This window comes from Pteropus medius, unplaced genomic scaffold, assembly GCF_902729225.1.
Source record: "Pteropus medius unplaced genomic scaffold, Ma_sr-lr_union100, whole genome shotgun sequence".
NCBI classification, from domain to species: Eukaryota; Metazoa; Chordata; class Mammalia; order Chiroptera; family Pteropodidae; genus Pteropus; species Pteropus medius.
In genome coordinates, this window is record NW_024349803.1 from 13961083 (window position 1) to 13981490 (window position 20408).

General features: G+C 47.5%; 1 protein-coding gene across 1 annotated transcript in view; it reads left to right on the forward strand.

The window, feature by feature from the left end:
• FGD5 (FYVE, RhoGEF and PH domain containing 5) overlaps window positions 1-20408 on the forward strand; it is a 114636-nt gene that overhangs the window by 51297 nt on the left and 42931 nt on the right. Inside the window, exons 4-5 of the mRNA XM_039837367.1 lie at window positions 11921-11979; window positions 12091-12121. Coding sequence (XP_039693301.1) covers window positions 11921-11979; window positions 12091-12121 — 90 coding nt within the window. The remainder of the gene's footprint in view (window positions 1-11920; window positions 11980-12090; window positions 12122-20408) is intronic.

Here is a 20408-nt window from a genome sequence, read left to right on the forward strand (position 1 = left end):
CCCTTCTTGCTGTAGAAGTCTGGTGGGACGGAATGTGGGGAGAAGGAGCATTCACTCCTGATCCGTTGTCTTCCACGATCTGAAAATTCTGTTTCTCCCAAAGGCAAAGACCTCTTTTCTCTGTGCCTCCGTCACATCACGGGGAAAATGGGAGCCAGGTTTCCCATCTCCACCCACCCCACAAGACTAGGCCTAGAACAGGTGTGAGTGATCAGTAGACCCGCCCCCCATGCGTCAGGAGGCAGGTTTAGGGGTATGTTGGTGAGCCCCACCCTTCTTACAGTTTGATACAGTTCATGTAAAAATAAATAAAGAGCAGTGTGCCCCACCCTTCCCAGATGTTTTGGGGTGACCGAGTCAGGAGAGGAGAGATTTTTGGAGCAGGAGAGGAAGCTGAGTCCAGCTGGTCCACCCACATGTGACCTCTCGCTCTCTCCTACTTGTAGACATACAAAGGGTGTGGGTTGAAGGAAGGAGGGGGCAAAAAATGAAAAGCAAGAAGGACTTAAAAATAGATCTAGCTGTGAAAGGAGACATTCAAAGCCTGGCTGGCGTGTCACTCCTCCCTGACAATGAGCCTGGTTCTCAGACTAATGGGGAGTTTCAAGCTAAATACCAGCTCCCCTGAGACCGCCCAGGAGTGGCAGCCCCTCCCCGCTACCTCCTCCCTCGCCTGAGTCCAGTCGTCACCACATTGCCCTGATAGGTCCACCCTTGAGCCCAGATGGAATTTAGTGCCCTGTCTTCTGGAAGAGACCCTCCTGCCATCACTCCCCGGTTCCCCCTTTATGTGAGTTTTCTCCTTCCTGGCTGTACCCAAGGTCAGCTGGCCTGGCCTGGGCTTCTTTGCTGACCTCATACCCTCAGGACTTGCACCTGAGGCCTTGCCCTGACCATCTGCCTAGGTTAAAAGGTTATTTCCCTTGAGCCAGTCTCCAGCTTGGGTTAAGTGTCATCGTGTGCTTTTTTCCTGCCACAGACTCTGGAACCCACCTCTGCAGTTCTGCACACTAGCTCTACTGCCCACGCTACCTCCCCTGGTCCTCGAGAGGCTGTTCTAGACCTGCATCGGCTTCCTCAGGCTCCAGCCTGTTCCCCTCCTTCCCAGAAAACAACCTCTCCTCCTGTCGAACGCGAATCCCCTCCTCTCTGCCTCTCTTCTCTCTGTATCCTCATTGTTTCTCCCCGTCCCTCCTCTCCTTCAACAGAAATTTATTTATTTGCTCAGTGAGCACCTACTGTCTTCTAGGTACCCTTCTAGGAACTCAACATACAGCACCCACAAGTCAGACCAGGCACCTCCCTGCCCGGCGGTGTTTATATCCTACGTAAGAAGACGAGCAGGCAGCCAGAAAACTCCTGAGGCGGCTTAGGTGGTGAAAGTGCTGTAAACAGCAGAGAAACAAAACACAGTGGTGGTGAAGGACAGGGCACCAAGACAGGGGTGGGTGTGGGGATTTGGATAGGGAGGCCGAAGAGGCCTTTTTAGCCCATTTAAAAAAATTATGTTAAAATACACATAATCTAAAATTCATCATCTCAACCATTTTTAAGTGTACAGTTCAGTGCGACCCTTGTTGTGCGGCCATTAAAACCATCCATCTCCAGAACTTTTTCATCTTCCCAAACTGAAGCTCTGTGCCCACTGAACACTAACTGCCCATTCTCGCCCACCCCACCCCTGGCAGCCACCACCCTACTTTCTGTCTCTATGCGTCTGACTGATCTAGGGACCTCATACAAGTGGAATCATACAGTATTTGTTCTTTGTGACTAGCTTATTTCACTTACCATAATGCCCTCAAGATTCATCCATAAAAAAAATCCAGGATTTTTTTTTTTCCTTTTTAAGGTTGAATTAAATCTGTATAGACCACAGTTTCCCTTATCTATCCATCAATGGATGCTTGGGTTGCTATGTGAATAACCCTGGTATGAACATGTACGTACAGATATCTCTTTGAGACCCTGCTTTCAGTTCTTTGGGTATACACCCAGAAGTGGAATTGCTGGATCATATGGTAATTGTGTTTAATTTTCTGAAGAACCGCCATATGGATTTCCACAGCAACTGCACCATTTTACATTCCCATCAGCAATGCATGAGGGCTTCAGTTTCTAAGGGAATGCCTTCTTGATGACAAGAAAACCTTTGAGCAGGGAGCTGACTATTATGAGGGAGAAAGCAACGGGAAGATCTAGGGATAGAGTGTTCCAGACAGAGAACAGCTGTGCAATGGTGGGCTGGTGGCAATGACCTTCTTGAGCTGGAAAGACTACGAGGTCAGTGTGACTGGAGCAAAGGAGAAGGAAGTGGACAGGAGAAATTCTGTAGGACTTCCCTTAGCTCACAAACATATTCAAGTCCTCCCATGCTTCCACCTCCCTCACTGCTATCATTCATTCTTCACGACCCTCCCCGACTTCCTCAAGCCAGGCCCTCTCCACTGTCCACCTCAGACCCTATCTCACTCAGACCTTGGGCCTCTCAGCTCAGTGGTCACCCCTTTTCCTTTGGCTTCTCAGGCTCCGCCCTGTCGTGGTTCTCTCCCTACCTCTCTGACATCCTACTCTGCCCATGCCTCCACATGAGGCGTTCATTCCCCAAGACCTGAGTTCCTTCAGCCCTGCTTTTCATTTTGTGTCCATTGCTCAATCAGCCTGTTCCAGACGAGCAGCCAGCCCTACTCAGATGGCATTCCCAGAGCTGCCTTTTTGGCCTGACCTCTCTGCAGCCTCCCACTCCAGCTTCCAGCTGCCCTTTGGGGCCCTTCTTAGGAACCCTGCAGACACCGCGAATCCAGCACATCTCGAGGTGAACTCACCGTCTTCCCACCCCATCCCTGGCCTGCTCCTCCTCTTGTGTTTGCCCTTCTGGTTGTTGGCACCAGATTAGAAAGATTTAAAATCCCTGGCATTTCACATTCTATTACCATGTCTTAATCATGGATACAAAAACGAGTTCTATCTGTCCTTTAAACCCACCCCAGGGCCTTTGCACTTGCAGCTTCCTCCACTTGAAACGCTCTTCCTTCCTTCTGCACGGCTGGCTACAGGTCTCAAGTGAAATGTCACCTCCTCAGAAGGCCTCCCCAGCTCGCCTGCTATGCTTGGCTGTGGCGTTTATTTTTATTTCCCTCCTCATACTCATTTTAAGCTGTGATTATGTTCTTTATTTTTCTGCTACATGTATACTGTTTGCCTTTCCCTAGCTCCCAGGAGGGCAGGGTCCTTACTTGTCCTATTCACAGATGTGTCTTTACTGCCTGGCACACAACATAGTATTCAGTAAGTATCTTCGAATAAACTAATAAAGAAATGAATACATTAGATTCAGCTCCTGTATTTAGGTAAGGAAAACAAACTTATATGCATGACAGTTTAATATAATGAAAACACTTGTGAGGTCCTATATAATTTACTTGGTATGGGAAGGGGCCAAACTGGGCACCATCCTTGCTCACTGGCTGCCCAGTAACTATGCAGAGAATGTAGCGTTCGGAATAGTAACGCAAAGAGATGCTTCAAGGCAGCGTGAGTGGAGGAAGATGAGGGATGCAGACTCTCAGAATACAAAAGATGGGAGAGAGTAGGGGCTCAGAAGTCCGCGAGGCGTCCTGGATACCCATGTGTCCCACAGCCCTTGTTCAGGGTCCTGGATGGCTTGGGGGCTGTTGGGAGCCAAAGGGCTGGGTATGGGGACAGTGAGGATGCCCTGACCCTGAGAGAGTTTATTCCATGGCTGGTTTTCCTCTGCTAAGTCTCAGATGTGCCCCTGGCCTCAGTTGTTTGGGATTTGGGCCCCTAAGTCATACTCACCCTTGCTCTCTCCTTCTTGACTTTGTGGCAGTCACTGTCTATGCCTAGTCTATATCCCTGCTGCTCAGAGTTCACCATGTGGACCAGCAGCACCCCAGGCCCCACCCCAGACCTGCCCAATCGGGATCTGCATGTTGGTGAGATCCCTAGCAAATCACATGCTCACCGAAGTTGGAACTCTGGTCTGTATATATCAGCTGTCCAGTCTGTATCAAGCACTCTCAGTGCCCTTGGCTCTTGGAGATGCCAGGAAATAAACAAATGGGGTCCCTGACCATGGGAAACATACAGTCATGTTAGAGAATGAATTATCACTCACATGATAATCTCTAACTTCCCATTTATGCTTTTCTGAATGTTATATCTCACAATTTTAAACAAGAACAAAGGCTGCCTGTAAGATGGAAAAGTTGTGGGGCAACCCCAGTGTACTAAGCTATGTGAGCTAAACCCTGAGCAGTATAAGTATTAGAGTCTTAGAGTCAGGGCAGTCAGGGAGGCTTCCAGGAGGAGGTGAGGCCTGAGTACTTGAAGGAGAGTAGAACATAGTTAAGTGGAAAGGAGAAGAAGAGTAGACAGGAGGCAGAATGGACAGCACAACGGCATGGAATCCAGCCATTGACTGGCCCCTCGAGGTTACAGCTGGTCCTTTCTTGACTTGGAGTGAGATGGTCAGGACAGGAAGACTATCTGATATGAGCCACATACTGGCCTATTCCTGCTGTCAAAAAGTGACATCTTGCCAGCCACAATCACAGTCACTCTAAGATTCTAGATGAGAGTTAACAGGGGCACATACAGATCACTTTGTTTTTTTTATTGTCGTTAGAACACTTAACACGAGATCTGCCCTCTTAATTCCATCAACGGATGAATGGATAAATAAAATGTGGTCTATACATACAGTGGAATGTGATTCAGCCTTAAAAAGGAAGGAAGTCGTGTCACATACTACAACATGGATGAACCTGGAGGACATTATGCTAAGTGAAGTAAGCGAGTCATAGAAAGACAAATATAGATTCTTATATGAGGAATCTAAAATGGTCAAATTCATAGAGGTGGAGAGTAGAATGGTGGTTGCTAGGGGCTAGTGGGGGAGGGAAATCATGGGTTGCTATTCAATAGGTATTAAAGTCAGTTATGTAAGAGGTCGCTTTGTCTTACAGGAAGGACAACTGCAGCTCATAGAGAGGCCATCACTTGCTCAGGGTTATTAAGCAGGTCAGAGGCAACGTCAGGAGTAGAAATCAGGTTTCCCGTTGCTTCATTCAGGGCATTCCAAGATAATTGATGCTTCTATACCTGTATTACAAACTGCAGCCAGAATTAAAGAGTCATTCTAAAACTAAAAGTTAAAGTATCTAGGCCAAACCTGGATTCACACCAACCTATCTCCAGAAACTAGAATAAGGCAAAGTGTCAGCGTGAACTGGAAGCTGACTACTTGGTCTTGAGGGGCCGCGGTGGGGGGTCTCTATTTGGTCCCACTTCTCCACTCCCCCGCCACCGCCTTGTTGTAGCAGGTGTTCCCTCTTTTTCTCCATCCTCATCCCTTCTCTTCCACCTGTGGGAGCACAGGTGACAGCTGGGATAAAAAATGAACCATCTCTCCCTGAGCTCCCATCTCTGAATTTTCCAGCAGCCCTAGAAGGCTGTGCTGGAAATTGTGATCTGAATTCCAAGGGAGAAGGACCGCGTCCCCGACGGTGGCGCCCAGAGGAACATCAGAGGCAGCAGTCTCTTGGAGTCTGGCGCGTCGAGCTTCCTGGCACTCCCCCTTCTCTGTGACCTCAGAACCCTTCAGCACGCCCCTCCCTGGGACCCTCAAAATAGTAAAGACTCATTAGGAATATTTCCCCAGGGCTTGAAACATCCATAGAAGGCAGCCCCTTCCCTCTTTCTGGATGGGATTCTATTTTCTGATGGGCCGCATGGCTCTGGAAGCTGACATAGGGAGCATGCGTGCCTGCCTTGGCACTCTGCCCCACCTCAGGTTTAATGTGTGACGTAGAGATACTTATTGAAACTGTAGGGGATTCTGGGTACAGGGACCTGCATGAGCAAAGAAGGTAGGGAAAAATAGGGTGAACTTTGGAGTAAAATTGAGTTCCCTGAGTCATAGAGGAATGCAGGAAAGGTTCCTGGAAAGGGTCTTTAGGCTAGGGTAGGATTTATTTGTGCCTCAGTGTCCTCATCTGTAAAATGGAGATAATAGTAATAGTACCTACCTCATAGGGTGTTGGGAAGATTCAATGAGATCATATGTGTAAAAAGCTTAAGGCCATACTAGCACATACTAAGTGTTCAGTAAATGTTAGCTGTTATATTATTAAGGAGGTATTATTATCTGTTTTACAGATGGGGCTCAGAGAAGAGAAATAATTTGTCCAAGGACATAGGTGGAGGAAGATGTAGAGCCCAGGATTTGAAACCAGGTCTTCTGACCCCAGAGCACAGGCTCTCAGCATCATGCTAGATAACAAGTTCTTTCTGTAAATGCTGGAGAGCCATAGGAGCCACTCAAGGCTGCAAGTGACAGTAGAGGCAGCCGCCATGGAGAGGATGGATTGGAGTAAGTGGAAGACCAGAGCTTTCTATGAGCTAAGAGACACATTCATCTGAGGATAGAGGGATATTAGGGAGCTTAGGTTCAAGATAGGGACTGGAATGTCCATCACTTCAAAGGCAGGGCAGTTCTGAGTGGGGACAAGGCCCAAGGTGGACAGAGCAGTTATAGATGTAGGTGAAAGTCATCTGAGAAGGAGCTTCCTAGGAGGCAAGAAGCCAAGGGTTATAACATAGAGACTGGAGTTCCCAGGTGACCACAGGTGGTGGAGACAGCTGTGAACTGGGAAAGGGGAAACTGAGCAAGGTACCAGGACATCAGGATGTAGGGCTTGGCAAGGAGCTGGCAGAGATGAGGGTGAAAAGAAAGAGGCAGCTATTTAAAGACAGCAGGTGTAAACCCAGGAGCCTGCCTGCAAGGAGAGAGGTGACAAACTAGGAGCTTTGGAGGTTTCTTCCTCTTCTGCAGGATAGAACATCGTGGAGAAAGATTGTGTGGCCCTTGGGCATGCTTGGAGCCATCCTGAGGGCCAACCCATAAAGCCTGGGGTTCATTGTTCTGCTTCTCACAATAATACTGATGGTTATAATACAGTGACAGTGCTGCCTCACTCCTCCATCGCCGTTCACTGAAAATAGAGCTTTTCCATCCATCATTCTATATGATCTTTGCGACAGCCTCAAAACCAGCAGCTCTCAAAACCTTTTGGTCTCAGACACATCTGCCATCTTGCAAATGATTGAGGACCCCAAAGAGTTTTTGTTTTCTAAGTTATAGCTATCATTGTTTATCACATGAGAAAGTCATACTGAGAAATTTTGAAACATCTAATTCACTTTCAGATGACAATAATAAACCCACTACATGTTAACACAAATAGAATTTTCAATGAAAAGTAATTACGTTTTCAAATAAGAGTAACATTGAGTTTGCATTTTTGCAAATATTGTTCATGTCTGGCTTAATAGAAGACAGCTAGATTCTCCTAGCTGCTCCTGCACTCAGACTGTTGGAACTGTTGTTTCAGTCGACTTCCATGGAAATCTAGGCTCACACAGATATATAGTTGGAAAAGGGAAGTGGAACTCCAGAGGTCCGGGACCACGCTTGGGGAACTGCTGTTCTAGAAGAAGGCTAAGTACCCCCATTTTATAAGCTGGACAAACTGAGGCGTGGAGATAGGGAACCGGGACTCCCAACTATTTCTGTGACCCACTGTTTAACCTTTAGGGAAAGGAGAACTGTCCCTCCCAATGTGACCTGGTCCCAGAATAGCCAGAAATGACCTGGCTAGTTTGCTTGGAGCCTGGGGAGGAAGTGTAAGACTGGGTAGCCCTGGAGAACAGAGGTGATAAGCTGCTTCGGCCTCAGGCCGAAGGGCCAGCAGCCACCTGATGTAACACCCACAGCCACAGACTGAGAAAAGCAATAGCCCCTGGCGCCCCAGCCCCCACACTCCTGGGAGGAACCCTGTTCCCAGAAGTCTGTCCCTGGACACTGCCGTCAACCTTGGAGTTCATTTCCTGGTTAAACAAACATCTATATTAAATAGCCCGGTTGGACAACGCCCATAAGCAGCTTCTGAGGAGAGCCTCGGGCACATGACCTGCCAGGCCTCCCTCTTGTCTGGCTAGTGAAGACACATCCATCATCAGCAATGTCAGTAAAGCAGGCCCGCTGGTGCGTCCCACCCAGAGTCTGCCCGTCTGGTAGGAGGGGGCTGGAAGGGACGTGCAGAGTGGCCCGTGCCCCGACCCCACCAGAAGTCTGTCCCACAGCTTCAAGATTGTAACAATGGGAATGACGATTACCATTTTGGGTGGGACACGACCACTCCCATCCATCATCTCATCATCTAATCCTTGCAGGGTGCGAATATTGACCCCAGCTTCCAGTTGAGGAAACTGAGGCACCTGAGAAGGGCTTGTCTTTGGTCACATAGCCACTCGTGGCCTGGCTGGGAAGTGGATCCAGGTGTCCCGACTTCCGGCATAGTTCTTTCTTATGTACCACAGTAGTCACTACTCAGAGGGTCAGAATCAGAAGAGCTGAGACCAGAGGACTAGCCCAGGCGTCTCTTGGAGTGCTACACTCTTGCTGCTGGCTTTGCAGTGCAGGTAAAGAATAGGTGCTTCCCAGTTTGAAAAACCTACCACCCTTAATTGGCAGAGATGCTATTTACTGAGTATTTACTATATGCCAGGTGTGCTGCTAAGACCCACGCTGCCCGGGTTCGAATCTTGGCTCTGCCACTTAACAGCAGTGACTTTGGGTAAAGGGTAGGACTTATTTGTGCTTCAGTTTCCTCATGTGTAGAATGGAAATAATAAGTACCTACCTCATAGATTTTGGGGAAGATTCAGTGAGATAATACATGTAAAAAGCTTAAAGTCATACATAAGCCATAATAAGTGTTCAATAAATGCTAGCTATTTAATTATTAAGTATTATTATTATCATAATCATCCATGTTTTACAAATGGGGCTCAGAAAAGATAAATAACTTGTCCAAGGGTATAGGTACAAGTAGGGGTGGAGCCGAGGATTTGAATCAGGCCTTTGCAGCATCATACCAGATGAGAAATCAGAATTGAATCACAGGCCCATGGAAGAATGAAGGTCATCTCGACTCTTGTACTCGTTTTATAGGAGAAGAAGCTGAGCTTCAGATCTCCTGACTCCTGTCCTTTCTCTACAGAGTAATTCTCTGTGGAAGCTTGACCACAGAGTCTTCTTAGCTGTTGAGGCCTATCCTGGCAGAATACATTTTCCATTGGGAAGGTTTTGTTTACGAAGCCGTTTCACATGTGGGACTCTCAAGGAGCCCCTGCTTTGGGAGGAGTGAGCTGTTCTTGTCCACAGAGCCCCACGCTAGACCTGCAGATGCAGAAGGCAGACACTGAGTCACAATTTGGCGCCAGTGGGAAGGCGGGAGGCCAGGTGAGGCTGGAGGCCTCCGCAGGCCTCACAGTTTTCCCTCCTGCTCTGTGAATGCTGTAACAGCCCACCCACCACAGAGGCTGCAGTGAGATGCAAGAGAGAGACTAACCATGGGCCCAAGGTCTGCACTAGTAAGGTGGCCTCAGAGGGACAGAAGTCTCCAGAAAACACTGTGCTTCTTAGCCAAGAAACTATTAGAAATGGACCAGCTAGGGAGAGAACGCTTTATTGAGCACTAACTATGTGCCAGGCACTGCATCCCATTTCATCTGTTTGTTCAAACTTTTATTGAACATCTCCTGTGTGTAAGGACAATATTAGGTAGTGTGACTGCTGTAGAGAAAAGACAAGCAAGATAAAGGGTTAGCACGGTTGTTCTCAGCCGGATGTGAGATTTTGCCCCCAGAGTAACATCTAGAGACATTTTTAGTTGTCGCAACTAAAAAGTGTGGCCTGCTGCTGCCATCCACGGCAACAGTAGAAGCTGTGGATGCGGTTAATAGTGTTGTAATACATAGGACAGCACCTGCATCAAAAGCTGTCTGGCCTAAAATGTCAGTAATGCCAAGGTTGAGAAACCCTGGGGTTAAAGAGTGAGTCTGGGCTATTCTTTAGGTCAGGTGATTATGGATGGCCAGATGAGATGTAACTTTTGAGCAGAGACATTCTAAAGTCAGAAAGTAAGAATGAGGAAGAACGTCATGAGCTTAGGGAACAGAGAGAGTAAAGGCTGTGAGCCAGGAGCGCATCGTCAAAAAGACCAGCGTGTAATTTATTCTCCACCATATTTCAGATGAAAAAACTGAGGCTCAGAGGTAATGGTTTGCCAGACACATACAGTTACCACTGGGCCAGGATTTGGATTTGGATTTGGATTTGGATGTGCTTGGTTCCAGAGCCCATTTGCTTTCTTTCCACTGCCTAAGCTGCTACTGTCAGAGGAGCGGCTCAGCCTTTATTGTGCAATTGAGGCCTCTGTAACTTGACCATGTAAATTATTTTCCTTCTTCCATCCCTGGGTACTTGGTTCTGTTCCTGGCACCACCTCAATAACAAAAATAACAAGGGTAGTGACAGCTGTTACTTCTATAGTGCTTCCTGTGTGGCAGGCACTGTTCCAAGTGTGAGATAGATAGATATATAGAGATTTCTAGATAGATACTTATATATAGATTTATATCTATATGTGGATTTATAGATCTGTAAATGTCTATATACATATATATATGTTTATACCAATACTCATTTAATCCTTACAATGTGCATGTGTGTTAGATACCATTATACTGTTGTACCCATTTACAGATTAGAAAGTGACTTGCTCAACTAGTAAATGAGGCAGAGGCAGGATTTGAGCCCGACTGCCTAGTTCTGGAGTCCACACTCGTAACTGCCACACTACAGTTGCTCCCTCAGCCTGTAGTGAATTTCCAGTCGCTAGAGTAGATCATTCACTTGACTGGTGACTCCCTAAGTTTAGTAACACACAAGAAGTGAATTTAAAGATCACTTTGTCCGCACGTGGGAAACCTGAGCCCGACCTCAGAAAGTGACTTGTGCAGGGCTGCACCGGGAGGCAGTCAGTGGTAGGGCTAGAACCAGAAGCCAGGCATTCTCGCTGAGTGCCCTCTGCTCCACCGTGGGCCCTGCTCCCAGCCATGCCTGCACATGCCCAGCATCCACCACCTGCTCTCTCAGGCTGCCTCTTCTGGATCCCTGCCACCAGCTGTGTCTGGAATCCTGCAGGTTTGGGGCCACGGGGCGGGGGAGCTTGTGGCAGAAGGCCCAGGCGTCTGCCTCAGCCCCCGCCCATCCTTCCTGTCTATAAACATAATCACAATTATTCCCAAATATTACAGGTGCAGAAATTGGGGCTCAGATAGGTTACATGGCTCACCTTCTAAGGTCAGCCAAGAGCATTCGTGTTTTCAAAGTGGAATGATTCGCTTACTCATTCATTCTTTCTTTCAGTCAACAAAAGGGAATCTACTGTATACCATACACTGGTCATGCAGTGGTGAACTTGATGGTCCCCGCCCTCCGGAGGAGCCCTGAGACGGGTCACCCAGAAAGGATACCTAACCCAGCAGGTTCTGCTTGGGGATCAGGAAACACTCCTTGGAGAAAGTGATAGATACTATGGCTAAGTCGTAAAGGATAACTGGGAGTTAACCCGTCAGAGAAGGGGAAGAGGACACAGGGGACAACAAGCAAGAGGTAGGAGAGAGCTAGCTCCACACGCACAGAGCATTACAGATGGTTCGAGATCACTGGGGCTATGGCGGAAGCAAAGGTCGCGCAGTCACAGCAGCCACTTATTGAGCACTTACTACACGGCAAGCACTATACTAAGCATTAGTTCAACAGCCTTCTGAGTTCGATGCTTTTAATATCCACGTTTACAAATGAGGAAACCGAGGTGCAGTAAGGTTGAAGATCATTCAGGTAGCGAGCGCCAGGGAATGGCCTGAGAAGTTCGTGGAATGTCTTCTGTGGAGGTTCTTCTGTGAACCTGATGCCTGTGGAGCTGGGGTCTCCCTCTGCTGCCCCCATTGGTGCTGCCCCTCCTGATGGCTCTGTTTCCTCCTGCAGGTTGAAGGACAGTCCAGAGCCCATGTCATTGCACAGGAACTGCTGTCTTCAGAGAAAGCGTGAGTCCCCAGACAGCTGCCTGTGGCCTTGAGCTTGTTAACAGAGCATCGCCCCTTCCTGCCTTATAAAGGATGTGAATTAATGCAAACTCAACCCCTTTCCTTCTGCAGATACGTGGAGATGCTTCAGCACTTACATCTGGTGAGTTAATCATTCTAATTTCCCCAAACTAATTGCCCTTTTACAAGCCTGTGATATAAGAGGCAGAAAAGCAATGAGGGGACAGAGGTGATTTCCATGAACAGAGGGTTGGCAGCAGGCAAGTGTTCTCTGGGGCTTTTCAGGGAAGTCTGTCTCCTGATTCATGTGCTTCAGGAACGGATAGCACTGTGCTTTCTGTGGGCATGCCTCTCTGCCTTGGCTGTGGGGGTGAGGGTGCTGCATGGGTCGTGTGCTGAGGGTTGTCCACGGTTTCCTCAGCCCTCTTGTTGAGGATGGTAGAAGGAGGACAGTTGTATTTCTGGGTCATTGCTGTGTGTACAAGATGCATGTGTATGGGTGCATGCCTACGTATGTGTATGTACGCTTATGTGTTTGTGTGTGCGTGTGCGCACGTGCATGCATTATATGTTTAGGTCTGTATGGAAAAGGTGATGTGTTTGCACAGTGACAGAGCAATTGGGGTATCACAAAGCTTTCTCAGTTAATCCAGAATTGGGGCAATAGTTCCTGAAGCAGTGGTGAGGGAATCCTCTTGACTTTCAGAAGAAAGGAGGCGAGACTGGGGAATGCCTGGATATCAGAAACTGTCCCCCTTCACAACTCACAAGACTGCCTGGAAAGTCTCCCTTTGCAGTCAGTTTGATTCAGTTCAGACATTGTTTGAACACTTGCCGTGTGACAGCTGGGGAATGGAAAGACAGATCAGACTGGGTTCTTCTGCAGGAGCAACATGGCCAAAGAAGACAAATTAGTGAATAAATTGTTTAGAGCACAGGGGGAGTGACTGACAACCTGGGGCAGGCTTCTCTGAGGAGGTGCTGTGAGGGATGAGGGAGTAAGGTACAGCAAAACCATGAGAAGTGAGGGGGCGTGGCGGGCTCGGCTCCCAAGGCCCTTGTAATGGCTCCTCGCTGCTCTGAGAATTCTAAGCCCTTGGCCGTCTCCTTGTAGTTTAGCATCTGATTTTACACTGCTTTGTATTGTTCGCCATGTCTTTCCAAGAACATCCGAGCTGGGATGTCCACCCTGGACATTTTGTCGGTGGTGATAAGGAGGCCCAGAAGGAGTAACTCAGGTAGTATCACAGAGTGAATGAGCCAGGACACCCATTCTCCTGACTCCCAGTGCACTGTCATGTATTAATCCTGTGTTCCCAACTGCCTTTGGAGTTCCTCGGGCCAGGGACTTCTCTGGAGGCAGCAAAGCACCTGGCACCAAGCCAGGTCTCTTGCCGAGATCCAGCTGAGGTCTCTGTCAGTGTCATCACCCTGGTGTCACATTGCCATGTGAGGAGGAGCACTCAGGTCCCCGGGAGAACAGAGCATTCATCTGGTCTATGCTCCCAGCCCTCATTTTTGCCTTCAGGAAGAGAGCCATTTGTGCATTATTAAACCCAAAAGCCTTCAGGTATAAAACATACCCCCCCCCCATTACAACTAAAAAATCTATTTAGCAAGAGTAGGAAGAATCACTCTCCCCTTTTTCTCTTTTCTCTCACTTGTTTCTGAGCTGGCGGCATGACAGAGAGGGGCTGGGCTTTTTTGTTTTATGACTTTGTTAAGAAGGTTTTAACTGAGAAACTTCCATCTGTGTTTGCACTGCTTCCTGCCAGTTGGAAAGATGCTGAAGCTGCTGGTAATCCATAATAATATCCTGAAGAGAAAAAAAAAAAGAGCCCATAAAAATCACAACTCATAAGCTAGTTGCGGGAAATTGTCGTCTGGAGCTACATTTATGACGTCAGTACTTATGGGGATAGAAATGGCAGAAATGCCACAACGTGACTCCAAGCCCTAGCCAGGGACACTAGTCAAAAGGAGACTCATGGATTTTGGGCTATTCTCCACCACTCCCCAACCCCGATCTATCACTGTTTACTAAATTGTCAGATTCTCTCTCAGTTTCTCCTTAGAAATTTGATGTTGTTGAAATCCCAAGGCTGCCCAATGGGAGGGGCCGACTGTGCATTCTGAACCTCCCCATCAAGAAAAGTCTTTGACTCCATTATGCTGTTATTGAAAAGGGTTTGGGGATGGCTCCTGGTCTTCGGTGTTTGGGATTCAACTCTGTGTTCATCAAATGGTAAATAGAGCTAACTCAGGATTACTAAAAATTCTGGTCATCCAAAATTAAATTCTAATGGCCAAGATCCTGTTTGCCGTGTGAGCAGGGGCACTCAGGTCCCCGGGACAGATGGCCTAATAATGGCTTATTAACTAAGACTATTTTATGTGTTTTAAGCATTTGTGGAAAAAAAGAAGAAATGACTGAGACCGTATGTGGTCCACAAAGCCTAAAATATTTATCTGTCCTCTTGCAGAAAAAGTTTGTGGTTGAAAGACTCATTTCATCCTTCCAAGAACCCAGTCAGAAACACATTCATCTACCTGCTCATTTGTCTATACAGTCAATCTCTCATCCACTCATCTAGACCGCCTTTCACCCACTCATCTGTTCTTTGACCTATCCATGCATCTAACGACACATCCACGCACCCATTCACCACCCCCATTCATCCACTATTCATATGTCTACCCATCTATCCATCCACCCATCCATTCATCTGTCTGGTCATTCAACTCCCCATCTGTCCATCATCCATCTATCCATCCAACTAACTCACTCATTTCTTCTGGGTGAAACATCATAGGATGTTTACAGTGCCATAGGCACTGAGATAGGCCTTGAAGTCCCAAAGAACAAAAAGGCCCAGAACCTGCCTTTGAGTAGGTCTGTCTTTTTTGTGGGGCCAAATAGTAAAGGTGGGGAGGAGAACTAGATAAGTGAACAGACCATTATGTTACTCTGTGATAAGTATAATTTGCACATCTGTAGTTTTGTGCAAAGTCTATAGGAGAATGAGGGAGGGAGAGACATTTCCCTTTGGGGTATCAGGGAAGGTTGGTAGATGAGGTGCCACTGAGATGGACTTCGAAGGAGCCCACCAGGCCAGGGTAGTACTGGAAGGGGGCATGTCAGGCAGGTGGTCAGCATGGAAATGCTCACAGGCCTGAAGGTACATGATATGTCTGGAGGATAGTACATTGCCACATATTGTTAGAACATGGATAAGTTTGGAAAGGCAGGTTGGAGGTAGAATCAGGGGTCAAGTGATGGGTCCAAAATACCAGGCTAAGGGGCCTATGCTTTTTCTTGTATATAGTGAGTTGTTGGAGATTTTGAACAGATATGGCCCCTGGGTACTTTTAATCCTCTGTTTTCTCATCTAAAAAAAAAAAATCCTACCATGGATCCCTCCTTTGGGCCAAGGTGTTAAAGGCCTATTCAGAAGCCAGTGTGCCAGCTGGGAGAAATGACTGGCAGTTGTCACCATCTGATGCCCCAGGAGAAGTTCCCACAACTAAGAGGCCCGACATGATTCTGTCCTCGTCTGCCTCTGCAGCATTACCCTCTACCATTTTTTCCATCATTTGTTCCAGTCACACTGGCCTTCTTGCTGTTCTTCAAGTACTACAAATGCAGTCACATCATGCGGCTTTTGCACTTGCTTTCCCTCTACTGGCATTTCCTACCCCTGATCTTCCCATAGCCAATTCCTCCTCCTTATTCTGGTCTCGGTTCAAGTGTCAACTCCTCAAAGAAGTGGTGTCCCCCAAACTTAGTGGCATAAAACAACCATTTTATTATGCTCACAGATTTTCTGAGCCAGGAGTTCAGACAGGGCAATGTGAGGAAGCATGTCTCTGCTGCATGATGTCTGGAGAAAACTTAAAGATTAGAAGTGACTTGATGGCCAAGGGGTGGACTCACCCCAAGGTGCCTGTACTCACATGGCTGCTAGTTGGTGTTGGCTATTGTCTGGGATCTCAGCTGGGCTGCTGGCCAGAATACTTACTTGTGGCTTCTCCATGTGGTCTCTGCATGGGCAGGTTTGGGCTTCCTCACAGCATAGTGGCTTGGTTCCAAGAGTGAGTGTCCCAAGAGAGAGCCAGGAGGAAGTGCGTGGCATTTTTATGATCTAGCCTTGGAAGTCACGTAGCACCACTTCCACCATGCTCCCATTAGTCAAGACAGTCACAAAGGTCCACCCAAGTTCAAGAGGAGGGGATATAATCTCCACCATTCAATGGGAGGGGTATCAAACTCACATTTTAATAAGACCACGTGAGATAAGAGATATTGTTATGACCATTTCTGAATAATGCAGTCTCCTACAGAAGCCTTTCCTAATAATTCTGTGTAAGTTAAAAATTATGTTTGACTGCTAGTAATAAAACCCAATTATGATGGCTTAAGTAATTTAGAGGTGATTCTTTCATATGAAATAAGTCCAGAAGTAGGAGATCCAGGTCAAACTTGGCAGCTCGACAAGGTCTCAGGGACCGATGTTCCATTTATCTACTGCATCCATTTCCGAGGTTCCTCATGAATACAGGCTGGCTTCTGCAGCTCTAGCCATCGTGTCCATGTCCCAGGGAGAAAGGAGAGAGGAGAAAAATCAAAAGCTTATTCTCCCAGCTGAGTTAGTTCACTTGAAAAAAGAATTTCTGAAAGTTTCGCTTGACAACTTCTTCCTCCATCTCATTGGGCACTCTTAGTTGCAAGGGAAGCTGTCAACTGGAAGTCAATTGGTCAAAGCTAGGTTCAGCTCAGTCACTGTGCTTTTTGTGTGTCCATTCTGGGGTCCAAGCTGAAGGGGCAGAAGGTACTCAAGGGAAGCTCTTCTCATGGTGATGGCAAAAAGAGCAAGTAGAAACACTAGAGGGTTTTTAAGATTCAAGCTCACAACTTCTCTGGTCACATCCTATTGGCCAAAGCAAGTGCCATAGGCAGACCCAAAAGCAAGGGATAGGGATATGCTCTCTCCCATGACGAGGCCGTGGCAAGAATGTGGATGCAGGGAGTGGGGAAGATCTGCAACCATACTACGTCTTCAGTATTGTCTCGTCCTTCATTTTATTTTCTTCGTTGCATCTTTCACAGTCTAAAATTATTAAATTTATGTATTTGTTTCCTTACGTTGTGCTTTCATTTTCATTCAGTTCCAAATACTTTCTTATTTTCTTGTGATTTCCTCTTTGACTCATGAGTTATTTAAAATTCTGCTGTTTAATTTGCAAATATCAGTGCAGTTTTCGAATTTCCTTCTGCAGCTGATTTCTAACGGCATTGTGGTCAGAGAATGTACTTTGTATAGTTTCAATCCTGTGACATTTATTGAGACTCGTTTGTGGCCTGGCATCTAATATATCCTGGGGAATGTTCCATGTACTTAAAGAGTGTGTTTTCTGCTCTAGCTGGGTGGCTGTTCTGTAGATGTCACTTAGGTCAGGTTGATTGACAGTGCCATTTGAGTCTTCTGCACTCTTGCTGATTTTCTGTCTTGTTGTCTATCCATTACTGAGAGTGGGTATTGAAGCTATGTTTGCTGAATTGTCCATTGCTCCCTTTAACTCTGTCTGCTCTGCTTCATGCATTTTGGAGTTGTTTCTCGGTGCTTACTTACAGTCTGTCTCGCTCACTGAACTCAGAGCTCCTTGAGGGCAAAGAGCTTGACAGGTCCTGTTCCCAGTGGGTTATGATGCCCAGTACACCATTGGTGCTCAGTAAATATCTGATGACTGAGTGATGGCAGGGTCAGTCTTTCCAGCGGTCTTATCATTTCTTAAGTCAAAAATATTTCCTGAGCACCTCCTATGTGCTGGGTACAGGGAACTTAATGGAGGAATGACAAGGGGAGGTCCCTGCCCAACAGGAATCAACAGTCTGGGAGAGAGATGGGCATGGAAAGAAACAATAGTAATACAGTGGCAGGAGATATACAGAGGCTGTTCAGGGGAGGCAACCGCCCAGGTTTCTAGGGGTCAGAGAAGGATTCCTGGAGGAAACATGACTAAGCTGAGACTTGAAGGGTAGGGAGGAGTTAGCCAGGTGGGGGAACAGTGAGGAAGGCTTGTATCTGGCAAAGGGATCAGGATGTGCAAAGGCCTGGAGGCCAGTTAAAGAATGATGTGATTAGGAACTGAAAGAAATTCAGCCTGGCTGGAGCCTTTTGAGTGAGCGGGAGAGCCAGCAAGGTGCAGGGCTTAGCAGGAAGTGGCCTGTGAGGCATGTTTGGGTTTCTGATTTGATCCCCTGAAGGTCCTTAGGGAGGCTGCTGGGTGCTTCCATCAAGAGATGACAGTGGACTGGAGTGCTACACCCAGATTTTGGGACTGTGTGCTTGGTGATTGATGGACTGTGGAGTGTGGGAGACAGAGGGAGGGCTCCAGGCTGACCCCAGATATTTGGCTTGCTGACTCACTAAGATGACAAGTGCTGGAGGGGCTCAGGCTTGGGGGAGAGATGATGAGTTTAGTGCGGGTCTTGTTAAGTGTGAGGGGCTCGAGGAAGGACATCCGAGTGGTCAGCCGGGCATCAGAGGTGCACTGGAAGTGATCAAGTGTTGAGATGTTAACTGAAGCTCCTGAAGAGGTCCGGATTTCCCCAAGGGAGTATGTGCAATCAAGAGAGGGCTCTCGGGTGCTCCGGGGAGGAAGGAGGTGCCCTGGAGGGTGTGAGCCTGAGGACATGCAAGTTTTCGTGAAGGGGCTTGGGGAAGGGTTTCGGCAGGACACAGTGCAGAAAGACAACGGGAGGCTTCCAGATCCTCCCTGCACACACCCCACTCATGCACCACCCACTTTCTCAGTAGTAGTAACCACTTAAAAGGGTGTCAGGAGAGCCCCAGAACAGAGCCAGACTTCTCACACTGCTTGTAGAAAGAGGACATTAATTCAGAAGCCCTCCCTAATCACTGTTTAGGAGTTTCATTTGGCTGTGGCCTTGGTGCTGACATGACAGGTCAATGCAGGATTCAGTGGAATTGTTACAATTTATGAGTTTACTCACTTAAATTGGTGTGCTGTCAGTTTGCCCCCACCCCAGTCCCCTCTTGCCTCACCCAGCCAGCTCTTGCTCCTCATTATAGTCAGTGTCCAGTGTAGCATATGCTGTAGAGGAGAAAGGTGGAGGGTAGCAGAGAGTATTTGTTGTATATGTGCTCAGCAATTTATGTACATTGTCTCATTTAATTACACATAGTTTGTGCTCAATAAATATTTCTCAGATGGTTGGATTGGTCCAAAACTGAATCTCAGAGAAGGTGAATGACTTATTGAAGGTCACACGGCCAGTGAGAAGTGGGTCTAGGGCTGTTTGACTCCAGAGCCCTGAGAGGGATAGAAGACAAATAGATGTAAAACAATCTGGTTAGGTGGTAAGGAGCCCAAGGAGGGGAGAATCAGTGTGATCGGGAGGAACAAAGTCAAGGAAGGCTTCTTGGAAGAGGGGGTGTTGAGATGGGCATTGATGGACAGAAAGTAAGAACAGGCCTTCCAGAGGGTAGGAACAGCAGGAACAAGTGCATCGAGGGGAGGGCTTGGGAGTATGGGGTGTACAGGAAGTGGCTGGAGAGCTAGTCTTCGGGGAGAGCCTGAATGCCATGTCCCAAGGTGTTTCAAAAAGGTAGCATAGGAATTTGGGAGCTCTGAGGACCTGAGTAGGGAAGATTGGTCCTGTAGATTGGGTGGGAGAGGGTGATGAAGGGGACCCAAAGTTTAACCCAGACCAAGCTCCAAAATGGCCTCATGCTGCGGAAGTTGATGCGGAGCCAGGAAGATTTTGTTTCTGAAGGGCAAGGAGTGTGTCTCTCATTTACTTCTGTAGCCCCTGCCCGCAGACAACATGAAGAAATAATTTTTCATTGAGTAAGGAGGGCCCCGTGTCTGAGTCGCTGCTGGGCTCTCTCTCGCAGGGCAGATGTTTGGGGGAAATCAGAGACAGGCAGTTTAGTTCAGTGGGAGGAAACAGGCTTTCTTTCTACCTGGAGTGTTGGAGAGGGAGTGAGCTCCCCACATTGGGAGGTACGAATGCAGCAGCTGTTGGAGATATCTCAGTAGAGAGTCCTACCCCAGGCATATTGCTCTTTTCTCTATATTTTTCATTCAGTCCAGGAAAAAAAAATGCTGTGTGACTGGAAAATCTCTTGTTCCTTCCTCACCCTGAGCTGGCTAGTGAGACTCAGACATTTTTAGCCACGGAGGCTTGTCTTCACATGTAGTTTTACTCAGAACCCCAATATAAAGAGTGGATGAAAGTGGAGGTATTTTGGTTCCAAGGCAGGTGAAAGCCAAAGTTTGGGTTCTGCCTCCACCTCCCTCAACCCTCGGTTTCCCCAGAGCACAGTGTGCGAAATAGTCATTCAAGTCAGTGACTCTCAAAGCAGATCCCCAAACCAGCGGTGTCAGCATCACCTTGGAAACGG